Below are 13,065 nucleotides of genomic sequence, written 5' to 3'. Positions count from 1 at the left end.
GGACCCTCCCTGGCCACAGAGCCCCTGGTACCACTGGTACCTTTTACATGAAACTTATCTGTGTGTCAGGGGTGTGCCAATTGTGGAAGCAATGGTACAGTTTAGGGAAAGAACACTGGTGCTGGGGCCTGGTTAATAGGATCCAAACACACACTGAGTCAAGTTAGCATCAGTATAAGGCAAAAGTTGTGGGATAACCATGCCAAAAGGGGCACTTTCCAACACTTGTTCCGGCTGCCATTCAATTGTCGGGTTGCCAGGTGCCATCACCCTGCTTCTGGCGGCTGGGCTTTCCTTTCTCAGCCGGCACCCACAATTGTTTCCAAACCCCAATACATTTCTATCCACTCTTCTTGATAGGGGTTTTAAGATAGTGGAAATGTTCAGAAAATTGATCTTCTCTTCCACCAACCTGGCCCTTTGTTCCGATTACACCAGCTGCTTATTGGATCATTACTCCCATACACTTTGTCTCAGCTGATTCAAAATGGTAGTGATGCGACCTAGTTTACAATTTCTTGTGGCTTGGACACCACTGATTCCATTGGGCATGCTGTTGGCACCAGTGTTGCCATTTGCCTCCATGCGTAGCTGCGCTACACTGGCCAGCGATGGTAAGCCCTCTCTGATGCACATGGTATTTGGTGGGACTCCCCTATTCAGGGACAAGGCTGACTCTGCTTTTGAGCAGTTTGAGGAGCGCAGAGCTGGGGCTCACTTCCTGGGTCTCTCTGCCCCACTTCACCAACCGCAGCAGTTCTACCGTTCCTTTTGTGATTTTGGCCAAGGCGCACCCCATAATGCCAGCCTGCCCAACCACCACAGGAAACCCATCAGTTTTGCGCTCAAAGCCAAGATGCCCACTGTCCCCCTTTAGCCCCATCTACAAAGGTGCATTAAGATACCTTTCGAAGAGCACAGCCACTGATTCTACCTGGGTTGGCAGGCACTCACCTCTGACAGGTGGGTTTTGCAGATCATCTGCTAAGGATACACACTTCCCTTTCCTCTTACCCGCCACACCTTGGATCGTCCACCCAGTGACTGACAGAGGACCATCTTCCATTTTGCAGCAGGAAGTGCATGCCTTTATAGCCAAAGTGACTATTGAGAGAGAGCCAACGGCAGAAGTAGAACTTGGATTTTGAGCCTGCTATTTTCTGGTGCCCAAGAAGGATGGAGGCCTTTGTCCAGTATTAGACCTGCCCACTCTCAAAGCCTTTGCTTTGAAAGGAGAAATTCAAAATGCTCACCCTAGCCCAGATCGTGACTGCCTTCGAACCTGGAGACTGGATGGTGGACCTGCAGGATGCATGTTTCCATATACCAGTCCTGTTGGCCCAGTGGCGCTACCTGTAGTTCATAGTGGGACAGGAACATTTTCTTGCTGTGCTCCCCTTTGGTCTCACCAGCACCCATCTGGTGTTAAGGGAAGTGATGGTGGTGCCAGTGCACCGTTGGAGGTCAGGGATACCAGTCTTGCCCTATATCAGTGACTCTCTGTTGTAGGCAGGCTTGCTCCAGGTGATTGTCAGGCACCTCCAGACTATGGTGAACCTTCTGTCATTTCTGGGGTTCACTATCAATGTGCTGAAGTCATACCTGACTCCTTTTCAGTTGCATCCCTTCATTAAGAGTCATTCTGAATATGGTTTGGTTTCATGTCTTTCTACCATGAAAGAGAGTCCAGAACATTCAGGCTTTCAGCCTCAGTCCTGGATGTCAGTGAGGTTGACTCTTGCTGCTGGGACTGACGACCTCCTTCATCTTGCTGTTTGAGCACGGCAGGTGGCGTATTTGGGATCTGCAGTGGAATCTGAAGTCCCAGTGGGGCCAGCATCAAAGGAATCTCTCGGACCACGTTAATATTTTGTAGGAGACTGCACAAGGTCTGCAGTGAAGGTTTCTGGGCCTCGATTGGGTTTGCAGTAGACCCCTTTTCCTTCCCCCACCTAGAGCTGACAGTGGTGACTGATGCATTGCTTCAGGTTTGGAGCGGCCATTTGGGAAAGGTGGAGGTCAAAGGCCTCTAGTCTCCGACAAGAGTCCGGGCTCAACATCAACCTTCTGGAGGTGAGGGCTATCTGCTTGACGTTGAAAGCCTTCTTCTGTCCATCAGAGGGAGGCTATTACAGGTGCCCATTGACTACACCACCACTGTATGATACTGTAATATGCAGGGTGACTTAGGTCAAGGGCCATGTGCCAGAAGGCTTTGTGCCTCCAGAAATGGCTAGACCGCCAAATAATTTTGTGGTGAATCATCCAGCAGAATCGTTGAAAGCCAGGGCGAAGGAGCTTAACTGTCAATGCCTAGTGGATCACGAATACCAACTACACCGAGGGGTGGTGTAAGGTCTCTTGCATGAATGAAGCAAACCTTAGCTCGATCTGTTTCCCACCACCAAGAATGTCCAATGTCAGCACTTTTGCTCGTTGGAGTTTCCAAAGCGTCTCTAGCTCGGGGACATGTTCTGCCTCAAGGATTCTTGTATGCTTTTTTCTGATACCACTCCTGCCCAGAGTTCTCAAGAAGATCAGGACAGTCCAGGCCCAGGTCATCCTAGTGACTCTGGATTGGGCTCAGAAAGCATGTATCCAGAACTCCGGGTCTGAAGGATATGTCCTCTGATCAAGCTGACCCTCCTGGAGGATCCGTATCATGTGATATACTTCTGATTTTGTTGGTATAGTAATCCAACTATATAAATGAAATCACAAAAACTAATGAGGCATACCAACACAACATTTTTCTTTTTTACAGAAAAGATTTTTACTTGTTTTCCACTTTTCTCTTTCTTTCTTTGTAACAAAACCCACTATATTACATTTGCACCATACAATCAGGGTCACCCATACAAAGTTTTGAATAACACTGCAGACTCTAACTGAACAGACCAACAAATTATTTTGCTTTCCAAGTGGTCAGTGGGGAATGGTATATCCACCTAATAAAATACGCATTTTCTAGCAATAGTCCATTCCTAATTGGTAGAAAAATCCAAACTTATCAATGAAGTTTCACTAAATGTTGTTTAAGATAATGCATTGACGTTTTGGTCTCCTTAGACAAATAAGTCCATGAGACCATCATCAGGACTCAGTGATGAAAACAAAGCCAAATTGTACAGTCACCTGAAAGATCACCAGTTTAACTCCTAATCGGTATTCTACTATGTATAAGTCTGAATAAGGTTCCTCTAAACGTAAGGCAGTCAGTTTCAAAATGCAGTCTCAATAAATTGACCTGCACGGTTCCTCATCTCCATTAGGAATCCCTCCTGGAGAGTCTGCTATTGCAGCAACAGGGCATTGTTTTGCACTCTGAGCCAATCCTCCAAATTCAAATTCAGAAGCCCCTGAATCCTCAATAGAAAGTGAAGCCCCATGCTAGTGCACTGTCGGGAGGTGTGTTGGAGGATTCTATTTGTTAGAGCTTTCCTGGCCGTCCATTCGGTTTGAGAAACCACATCTATTAGTCACGACTAGTCCCTTGCCCATTGTGAGAATCAGTCACAGCTGAGTGAGTATATTTTTTCATTTTCACTGTATGTATTTTTCGGCCACTCTATCCACACTGTTGAACATGGGATTGTCTGATGTCCCTATATTCCTTTAGTCCTTATGAGATCCTTGTATCTGGGACAGGGGTGAAACATTGTCGACATTGATGACTAACGAAGAAACAAGTGGGCAACCAGTGAACTAATTTGACAATAGCTTCGACAGTTTGTTTCAAACACACAAGCATTTTCTGTATTTCTTTATTTTTGTAATTGATTTTGTTTTTTCACTGGGGACGCTGTGCACTGTTGTGAAGTTTGATGACAGACCATGCTGGATCGGTAAAATAGTTAAAAGAGATAAAACTCTTCTCTTTGTTTTATGAACAAGCTGGGTGGTCTAATATGTTCATGAAGATATTTGTGTTACCATACTAAATCATTTATTGCATGAGTTCACTTAGCCTCCTGATTCATTAATTTGTCCTAAATGATAGCAATGACCACCGTTGTTGCACGATAATTATTTATGCCCAGTTTCCCAAGGGTTTAAGCACAATAAGATGTCCTATATATCAGTCAGACAGCCATGTGGGCATCAGTGCACACATTGACGGAGCATTACTGCCTTGCCAGTCAACTCTTTTGCAGTAGACAATTTGCCCGTTTGGTTCTGCAGGACTTGTTAGTTGTTGTCATTCCACAGACCAAACCTTTTGGAAGGTGTTACTTTTGTGTCTATTTACAAGGTGAGGTATGTGCAGTTAGAGGTATCCATCAGAAGAACAACTTACATTTGGTAACACTCCTTCTGATGGATACTCTAACCATAGATACCGCACCACCCTCCCACCTCCTTGGTCTGTGGAATCTAAAAAGGCAATCTTCACATGGGTTCTTCCAGTTTGCTGATGGACTGCATGTCTGAGGGCTTGGATGCGCCATGAAAGAAACTGATGTCAGTGGGCATGGTTGGGACTCATATGCAGCTCTGCTTGTCATTCTGGTGTGAAATTATGTTGACACAGTCGCATAGCACTACCTAAGGGCATGCAGGAGCACCCCTTGTGAGTTTTCTTGATCCAGCTAACACCTGGGGAAAACACAAGGTGAGGAATCTGCAGTAAGGTATCCGCCAGTAAGAGCATTACCAAAGGTAAGTAACTTGTTCTATAGCTAAATAAGGGTTCATTGATATGTTGAAATTATCTATTGATGTTCAGGGACCAAACATTTTTCAGTGAATCAAATGAAACCTTGCTTTTTTAAGGAAAGTATATGAAATGACTTCTAGTTGCAGTTTCCTTACTTTAGAATTTCTCCCAGGCGTCAGTCTGGATGCAGAAAGTTTCTTGAGTAGTACCCCTGCGCACCGAAAGATGGCGTTAGTCGGCTGTTCGTTTGTCCTCAGCATCGTGCTCACTGGATATATGTTGCAAGACCTATATAGGTGCCACTCTGGTGTGCTGAAATCAGTTCTTTTTCTTCCACGCCAGCATCCGTTCAGATCCAAAGAAGAGCTACCCCCTACAATCACTTTTTGCCTCTGCTCCAGAGGGCACCCAGGGATCCACTTCCGGATTCGAACTGACTTTGGTTGTGCTGATGCATAGCCATTTTTAGTAATGTTTTTTAGACATGTTATTTTAACAACTAGGCCTGCCGCCTGTGCACTTTAGCCCAGTTACGTTTTATTCAGTTTAATTTTATTATACTAGCAAAGGCCACATATGCGGTGCTGCTTTATTCTCTTTATCTAGTTGTTCTTTCGCCTAGGAAAGCATTGCGTTTTTTAGCAAGACATTCTTTTCACTTTGTGCTTTCCTCAAGGCTGCAGCCAGATAGAGTTGCCAACAAAGTGGTATGCTGTGTCTCTAATATTCACATAAACATACACTTCCTTTTGTGGGGACATTTTCTCAGACCATCAGCCATTTTATTATCAAAGCACTTCTCTGTCCCATACACATTAGAGGGAGTTTCCAGCCAGATGACCACAACCGCAGGCACAATGCCTTCTCACTACCGGACCCCTGGTTCACATGGGGATGGTGTCTTTCTAGACAACAGGCTTCCTTGCTCAGGTATGGGGGATGATGTCTTCCCAGGGGGGGAACCTGAAGGGCGAATTAGGTTTTCATGCTGTGCTCTAACATAGCTTAGGTAGGAACCACATATGTTATATATAGTGACAGTATGGTGGGACGTTTTACTGTGTTTCACTCTTCTTGTCACCATTTTGCTTCTAGCGTGTTTTATCATCTGAGTTATTGAAATTCATGCCTTTTTATCTAGGATGGAGCTAATTCAATAAACCTTATTGAACCATTCTCTGCCTCTGTTTGTCTATGGGTGTTTGAGACTAATATAACTGAGAGAAAAGGATGAGATCTGATCGACCACGATTTCCCTGAGGAGTCATTTCTCTCATGCATCCAGTTGCAATAATCATCCCTGCTCTTGGGCAGAGATGAGGCGCTGCTGGTTAGCCGTAAAACCCAGATTAGGCCAACAGTTGTCATGTGGTGTGGGATTGTACTCAGTGCAACACAATTCAGGTGATTCTGCTGCCCAAATTCAGCAGGTTCATTAGGATAATGAGAGCCTATGCAGCAGTGCCACCTTGACCTTCCCCGACAACGGTTCAGACGTCGACACTCCTGACGCGACCGATGCCCGCTGTTGGCATTGATACCATACTCTTCCCCCCCACTCCCCCTAGAAGGCAATCAAAAAGACTGGATCAGCTTAGGAAGAAGATGTTTTATTCCTCCAGTCTGCATGCCTCTTGGACCATTACGCCAATACTTTATGGGACACAGTTGCTCATGTGCTGCCACTGGTCCCGGAGGAGACCCGGGCCATACTCTCCCAAGATGTTGCTGATGGGAGAGACGCAGCGAAGTTCACAATACGATGTGGACTGGATACAATTAACTCACTAGGTAGTTCGGTTGCACTGACCTTGGCCTTGAGGTGCCATGCTTGGTTTGAGGATTCCTGGGCTACGTCCAGGTCTTTGGGCCTCGGAGCTTCCCCTTGCCCCCCTCAGTCTGCTTTTTGCCCCGTTCGTGGCTATGAAAGGGGGGTATCCAACCATGTCCCTTTCCCTCCAGCCACTGTGCCACGCATGCTTCCCAGCCTCTGCGTGGCTGGGGACAGGGGATCCAACATCCTTGTGGTTCACGGGGCCAGCGGCCTGCCCAGTCCATCGCCACTCCCACTGCAGCGTCCAAACTTTCCTATTGTGATGCGTCCCCATCAGGGACAAATTCATTTTTGTGGCGCCAGACCGGGCACGAAGGAGTCTGGTATCCCGAGCTATTGAGCATGGCCATTGATCCTCTGATCAGACTGTCCCTTCAGGAGAATCTTCTGTCGCAGCAACAGGGGATGATTTTTCACTGGCATCTGTCCAGTCTCCGCCTTCTTGCATGGAGATTGAGCAGCAGCAGTTGACAGCTTTTGACCTTCCTCACCAAGTCTGTAACGTTATCTTGGCAGCCAGGCGTCCCGCTACCAAAAAGGTATAGGCCTGTTGGAACAAATTTGTGGCATGGTGCACAGACAAGTCTGTTGACCCTCTATCTGAGGTCCTCTTGTTTATTCTTTCTCTAGACCAGCAGGACTCTGCTTTGGGCACACTCAGGGGTTACCCGTCTGCTATCTCTGCTTTCCTGAGATTAGCTGACCAACACTCCTTGTTTAAATCCCCTATTGTTGGTAGATTCATCAAGGGTCTTATCAATATGTTTCCTCCTTCCCTGCTCATAATGCCCCAATGGGATTTAAACCTAGTTCTTACTTTGATGTGTGCTCCTTCTGAGCCACTTCATAGCTGTCTGCTCAGGCTTCTCACTCTAAAAACCGCCTTCCTTGTGGCCATCACTTCTGCCCTCAGGGTGAGTGAGCTGCAGGCCCTTTACTCAATGCCACCCTTCATTTCCATCCATCCTGACAAGGTGGTGCTTCATACCAGGGCTTCCTTTTTGCCAAAGGTGGTCACTCCCTTTCATGTAGGCCAATCTATCACCTTGCCTATATTTTACGCGCCCACACATCCTTCTAAGGAAGAGGAGAGGCTCCACCACCTGGACCCAAGAAGAGCGTTGGGGTTCTACCTTGATCATACCAAAGAGCTCCAGGTGGGTGATCAACTCTTTGTGGGTTATGTGGGTGCGAAGAAAGCTTAGGCAGTGCAGACGAGCACCCTCTCCAAATAGGACGTTCTCTGCATTAAAATGTGCTACGCATTGGCTAAGAAGCAACCTCCATAGGGTTTGTGTGCTCACTCCACTAGAGCAACAGCTGCACCAACTGCGTTAAAATGCAGAGTTCCAGTCCTGGACATCTGCCAGGCATAAAGGTGGGCGTCATTGCACACGTTCACCAAACACTACTGCCTGGACAGTCAGGTCTGTAGGGACGGGAACTTTTTCTGTTCAGTCCTGCAGGACTTCCTAGTATGAACTTCATTCACAGACCCATCTCCGGGGATGGTATTGCTTGGGTATCTATTCTAAGATAAGGAATCTGCAACTAGAAGTCCGTATCAAATGAAAAAGTTATTTACCTTCGGTAGCAAATTATCTGGTAGAGACATTTTAGTTGCAGATTACTTACAGATCGACCCATCCTCACCGAACTGCTAACTGATTTCTAGGGGCAGGGACTTCCCTTTCAGGGCCCTAGTTCTGACGCACCAATGGTCAGTGTTCTTAATGGCTCTGCGCTTCTGGAGTGGAAAGCCGTGAAAAGAAACTGACATCAGTGTACCGGGGTGGCGCCTATATAGTTCCCGCAGCGTCATATCCAGCAAGCATGACGACGGATGCAGAGCTGACTGATGCCACCTGACCACGCAGTGGTACTGCTCGAGAAAATTATCCTGATCCAGATTGACGCCTGGGGGAAATTCTATGGTAAGGAATCTGCAACTAGAATATGTCTCTTTCAGATAATTCGCTACAGAAGGTAAGTAACTTGATTGTTAATTGATCTAGTCAGTAATTTACTTAGTTTGTGTTTGAATGTCTCCTGCTGAATGAATTATTTTCCATTACCTTACAGTGTGTGCAGTGAAGCTCTTAGTTACTTCTTGACACTCACATCAGAAAGTCACAGAGAAGCTTGGACTAACCTCTTACTGTTATTCCTGACAAAGATTCTGAAGATAAGTGATGATAGGGTAAGCTTAGAGTTTACATTCTTGTAAAATGTATATTTGTTTATTTTCATTACTTTATCGCTAGCCGTATTCTTGAAGTGCTGCATGGTCCAGAATACTTTTTTCTTTCTAAATAGTTCTGGGCACATGGATCAGAATATCCCATCGAGCACAGTGGTTGTTTCTACTGAGCATTTTGTCTTAATTCCCTGCCCCTGTGCAAAGGTCTTCTTGCATCTGTCAGGCACTAGTATGCATGGTACGGACACTATTAGATAACAAATCTCGATCTTCTTGGCGTGCCAATTAAGATGAGTGAGATGGATTTCATGCTTGTTTTACCCAGGTGACAGATGGTTTGTGTGCTTGTTTGTATTGGTATACAGTGAGCCAACAATAAAATATTAGTATGTACAGTGCATACCGATAGCTCTGTCTAGATATCTAAAATGTGTTTGCTGTCCTTCCATAGTACTGGTAGCTTATCACTTCCAAATAATACTTAACTTGTTCTGACTTTCTTTTCTCTTGCAGTTTAAAGCCCATGCATCTTTCTACTATCCTCTATTGTGTGAAATTATGCAGTTTGACTTGATTCCTGAACTACGGGCAGTTCTTCGGAGGTTTTTCCTGCGCATTGGTGGTGTTTTCCAGATCTCTCAGCTACCAGACCAAGAGCTTGCCACCAACGAGCAGTAGCATCAGCCTGTCACAATTACTGTAGTCGAAGGAGATGGGAACCTCTGAGACCACCTAAAGCGGAGCTTTTCGTTCTGGTTTAGCCCCTAATAAGTTCATTACTCTTCGCAGTTTCTTTGCCAGGTGGCCTGTATCTCAAGTTTAAGGTACGGCACAGACTCTTTGACCACTCCACCTTGCAACACTCCAGCCTCTCTCTGTTGCCTGCTGATGGACTCTCATTCCTGTGCTTTCTCACCATGCTCATTGCACAGCATGGTACAGAGGCAGATTAGAACCCAGCCAAAGCCTCCAGGTAGGCTCTAGGGTTCATACTGTTCTACTCAACAGTAAACCAATTTTTGTTCTATGGCTGGCTGAGGAGGAGACTCTACCCAAAGATCGAAACATATGCTACTATTGGAACTTTTGTAAGATGTACAACTAAGGACAACTGTATTCCGAAGGCCGACATGTTTATTGTGGAAAAATTGATAAATATATTGTTATTTGCAACAAAAAAAATATCTAGCGACTACTTCGGTTATTTTTATTCAGGAACTTTTTGCACACTCAGAACGTCTGAGATATCGGTAACCATCCTTCTGTGAAAATATGTACAGAGATGCAGATCTGTAATATAAAACCTTAAACACTATGTAATTCTTGCTGCACTGTTTAATTTTATTTCTGTATTTTCTTATTGATTTGCTGGCGACCCAATACATTTTATTTGAACATTGCACTAAAGAAATATTTTGAGGGGAGGAGTTTGAAAGGCCTTTAGTTTTCTTCCATTCTGAGGGCATCGTATAATCCAGAATTTTAGCGTTGCTGACACAAGAAAGGAAGTACAACAATGCAAAACACATGCTGTGATGCACGTTTTAGGGATTTTAAGAATTCGATGAGTAATTGAAAAACAATCCATCAAGTACTCGAAACTTGAATCACTGCAGACAATTTAGTTTTCTCTGCTGCCTCGGACCGTTCCTTATTGGTTGGTGTAGATTTCACTCTGTACAGAATTTTGATGTTAATTAAATTAAGTAAGGGATCTTGCTTGGCTTTGTTTGCCCGAGGACGATTAAATTAATTGAACATATATCCATACCGATGGTAACAAAGAAAACAAGCTTGTCAAGCATTCTGTATTTCAGTGGATGTAGAAATTTTTGCAGACAATGTATATGGTACAGACATGTAAAGTTTTCTATGTAAAATTCTGTACAACTTTCTGTACAATATTGGTTCTCATCGGACATATTCTAATCAGGTTATAGGTCAATAAAGTTTTTGAATTCTTTCCTCAGTGCAATCAAGTTCTATCTACTACTGATGCTTTTGTGCACCCAGCATTTGAGTGGGTGGAATGTCAAGTATGTCATATACACCACATAGCTGTAATCCTGGAATTCCTTTACCACAAATATTTTTATCCTTACCATTCCATGCCTTTCTTGTCATTGTTAAAATGTAAATTTTAAGGCGATGTTTGACCTTACATTTAGGAATTGCAGAGGTTCGATGCCTAACCTGATTATCATTTATTTACACTTTAAATTAATTTATTGAATGGTTGTGACCTGAAGCTAGACCAGTTTAGAATCAGAATCTCTCAAGTGGATGCTAGAATGTATGTTATGAACCCATCATTGCTATTTTCTTCCTATTTCTTACATTTAGAGGTAGGGACACTCATATGGTGGGGACTGGAACGAGGAAGAACTAGAACTCATTATAATGAAGTTCATTTGTAAATAATCCAGTCATTATTATGATTGTCTTTGATTCATAGGTAATTACAAATAGATAGCATCTCTGTCCCTGTTACAACACTGTTGACTCTACTCCAGTCCCTACTCTGCTCTTTCACCATGATTACTGCCCTGTTTAACTCTTAAAACCTTTTGGCTAGCAGCAGGAACACTTTGGGTTCAATACCCTTTCAAAATATCATATATATTATACAGTTACTTATTGAAGCAGAGCATGGGACCTGGTTGTAGCAGCAGTCGTAGAAAAGTGTCTCTCCACAGCACAGACCCACTCTGTAAGCAGATATTGGGTACTGACATGCAAAGACTAATGAATGCCTGACAGTGCACATACCTCTAATAGCAACCTGCTTCCAACATAGGTCGGTTGTACACTCTTCTAGAAATAGTCTGTCAGATGAATGAGGTGCACAGTGACAAATTGCACTATAATGAAATGGAATGTTTTTGTCTTTGCTATTGACTTCCACATGCCTCCAGATGGAGGAGATAAAGCAGCTGTCATTCTCATGGACCTATTTGTAGCATTTGATAGTTTCCCACCTCATCCAACTCCTACACGACATTGGGATCCAGTGGATCTGTTCCTTTCTGACTGGAAGATCCCAATCAGTCAGCCTGGCACCAGGCCCTTCGTACACCTGGGACCTCACCTGTGGAGTTCCGCAAGGCTCCTCCTTGAACAGGACCCTCTTCAACTCATACATGATCCCTTTATCCAGCATCATCCTCTCTCATAACATCAGTGTCCTTTCCTATGCCAACATCATGCAACTCATTCTCTCCTTCACGGGCAAGACGCCCCGTTCTAGATCAGGTTCAATGCCTGCATGATTGAAATCAACCACTGGATGAAAGCCAACAATCTTATGCTGAAAACCGACAGGACCAAAATCGTGATCTTCAAGAAGTACATTTCACTGATAGTCCACCTGAAAGTTACCAGAATTAGGATTGACATCCCTCCCAACACCCACGCAAAGAATCTCGAGATTGTCATTGACAATAAACTCAACGTTACCGTCCAAGTCAGTGCTGTCACTGTCTCATGCGTCCATACCCTGAAGGTAGTATGGAAGATTGTCAAATGACTCTCAATTACTACCCAGAAAACCTTCATTCACATGCTTGTCATAACCAAGTTGGATTATGGGAACACTCTATGTTGGGATTGAGAAACAAACTCACCAGAAGGCTCCTGACCATTCAGAACGCTGCCGCTAGAATCATTCTCAACCTCCCATGCTGCACTCACATCACACTACACCCAAAGAAGTTCCACCGGCTTCCCATACACAAACAAGCACAATTCACTCTCCTCACCTACTCTTGCAAGGCACTAATGACGCTGGCCCGGCAGACCTCAATAATCTTATTTGCTTTCACAAACCTTCCAAACACCTTCACTCATCTGCACACATTTCAAGCATACGGAAAACCAGACCTGATGCGAGGAAAGACCTTGCGTTACACATAAGAGCCTTCTCCTTTTTGAATTCTGCAAGAAGCTGGAATGCAAGGTAAATAGAAGTTATACTTCACTAGCTTTGGCTAGACTCACACCCGCTCAACTCCAGGATACCCTCCAGGGCGATAGTGGGCTCCACAAATCTGCATAACAGTATTAAGTAAACCTTACATTTTGGAAATAATCATCAAACATTCAAGAGCCAATAAATCCTATAAGTCGTGTTTCAACAACATGGTTTTAATTCATGTTTTTTTTTTTTTTTTAAGTATGTAAAAAAACACCTTGTATAATTCTTTAACCACTGCAAAAACATTTGGAAATACATGTTATATTTGGTTTTTTAAGCGGTGACCTCTGTACAGACAGCATCGTTCTGCAGAGATGGATGCTCTTTAGAATCTTCTGGCCAGATTTACTGAGGGCTTGTTTGGTACTTTCTTCACGCAAGGTGACAGAAGCGCAACACAA

The 13,065-nt window shown here is 44.3% G+C and overlaps 1 protein-coding gene across 1 annotated transcript in view; it reads left to right on the top strand.

Annotated features, from left to right (window-relative positions):
* ARFGEF1 (ARF guanine nucleotide exchange factor 1) overlaps nt 1-10,654 on the top strand; it is a 961,498-nt gene extending 950,844 nt beyond the window's left edge. Inside the window, exons 38-39 of the mRNA XM_069220293.1 lie at nt 8,574-8,691; nt 9,205-10,654. Coding sequence (XP_069076394.1) covers nt 8,574-8,691; nt 9,205-9,369 — 283 coding nt within the window. The 3' untranslated portion in view covers nt 9,370-10,654. The remainder of the gene's footprint in view (nt 1-8,573; nt 8,692-9,204) is intronic.
* Nucleotides 10,655-13,065: the final 2,411 nt, after the last annotated feature.

Source organism: Pleurodeles waltl, chromosome 2_2 (assembly GCF_031143425.1).
Source record: "Pleurodeles waltl isolate 20211129_DDA chromosome 2_2, aPleWal1.hap1.20221129, whole genome shotgun sequence".
NCBI classification, from domain to species: domain Eukaryota; kingdom Metazoa; phylum Chordata; class Amphibia; order Caudata; family Salamandridae; genus Pleurodeles; species Pleurodeles waltl.
The sequence above is the reverse complement of the archived record's forward strand: the minus strand, read 5'-3'. Positions and strand labels throughout refer to the sequence as shown.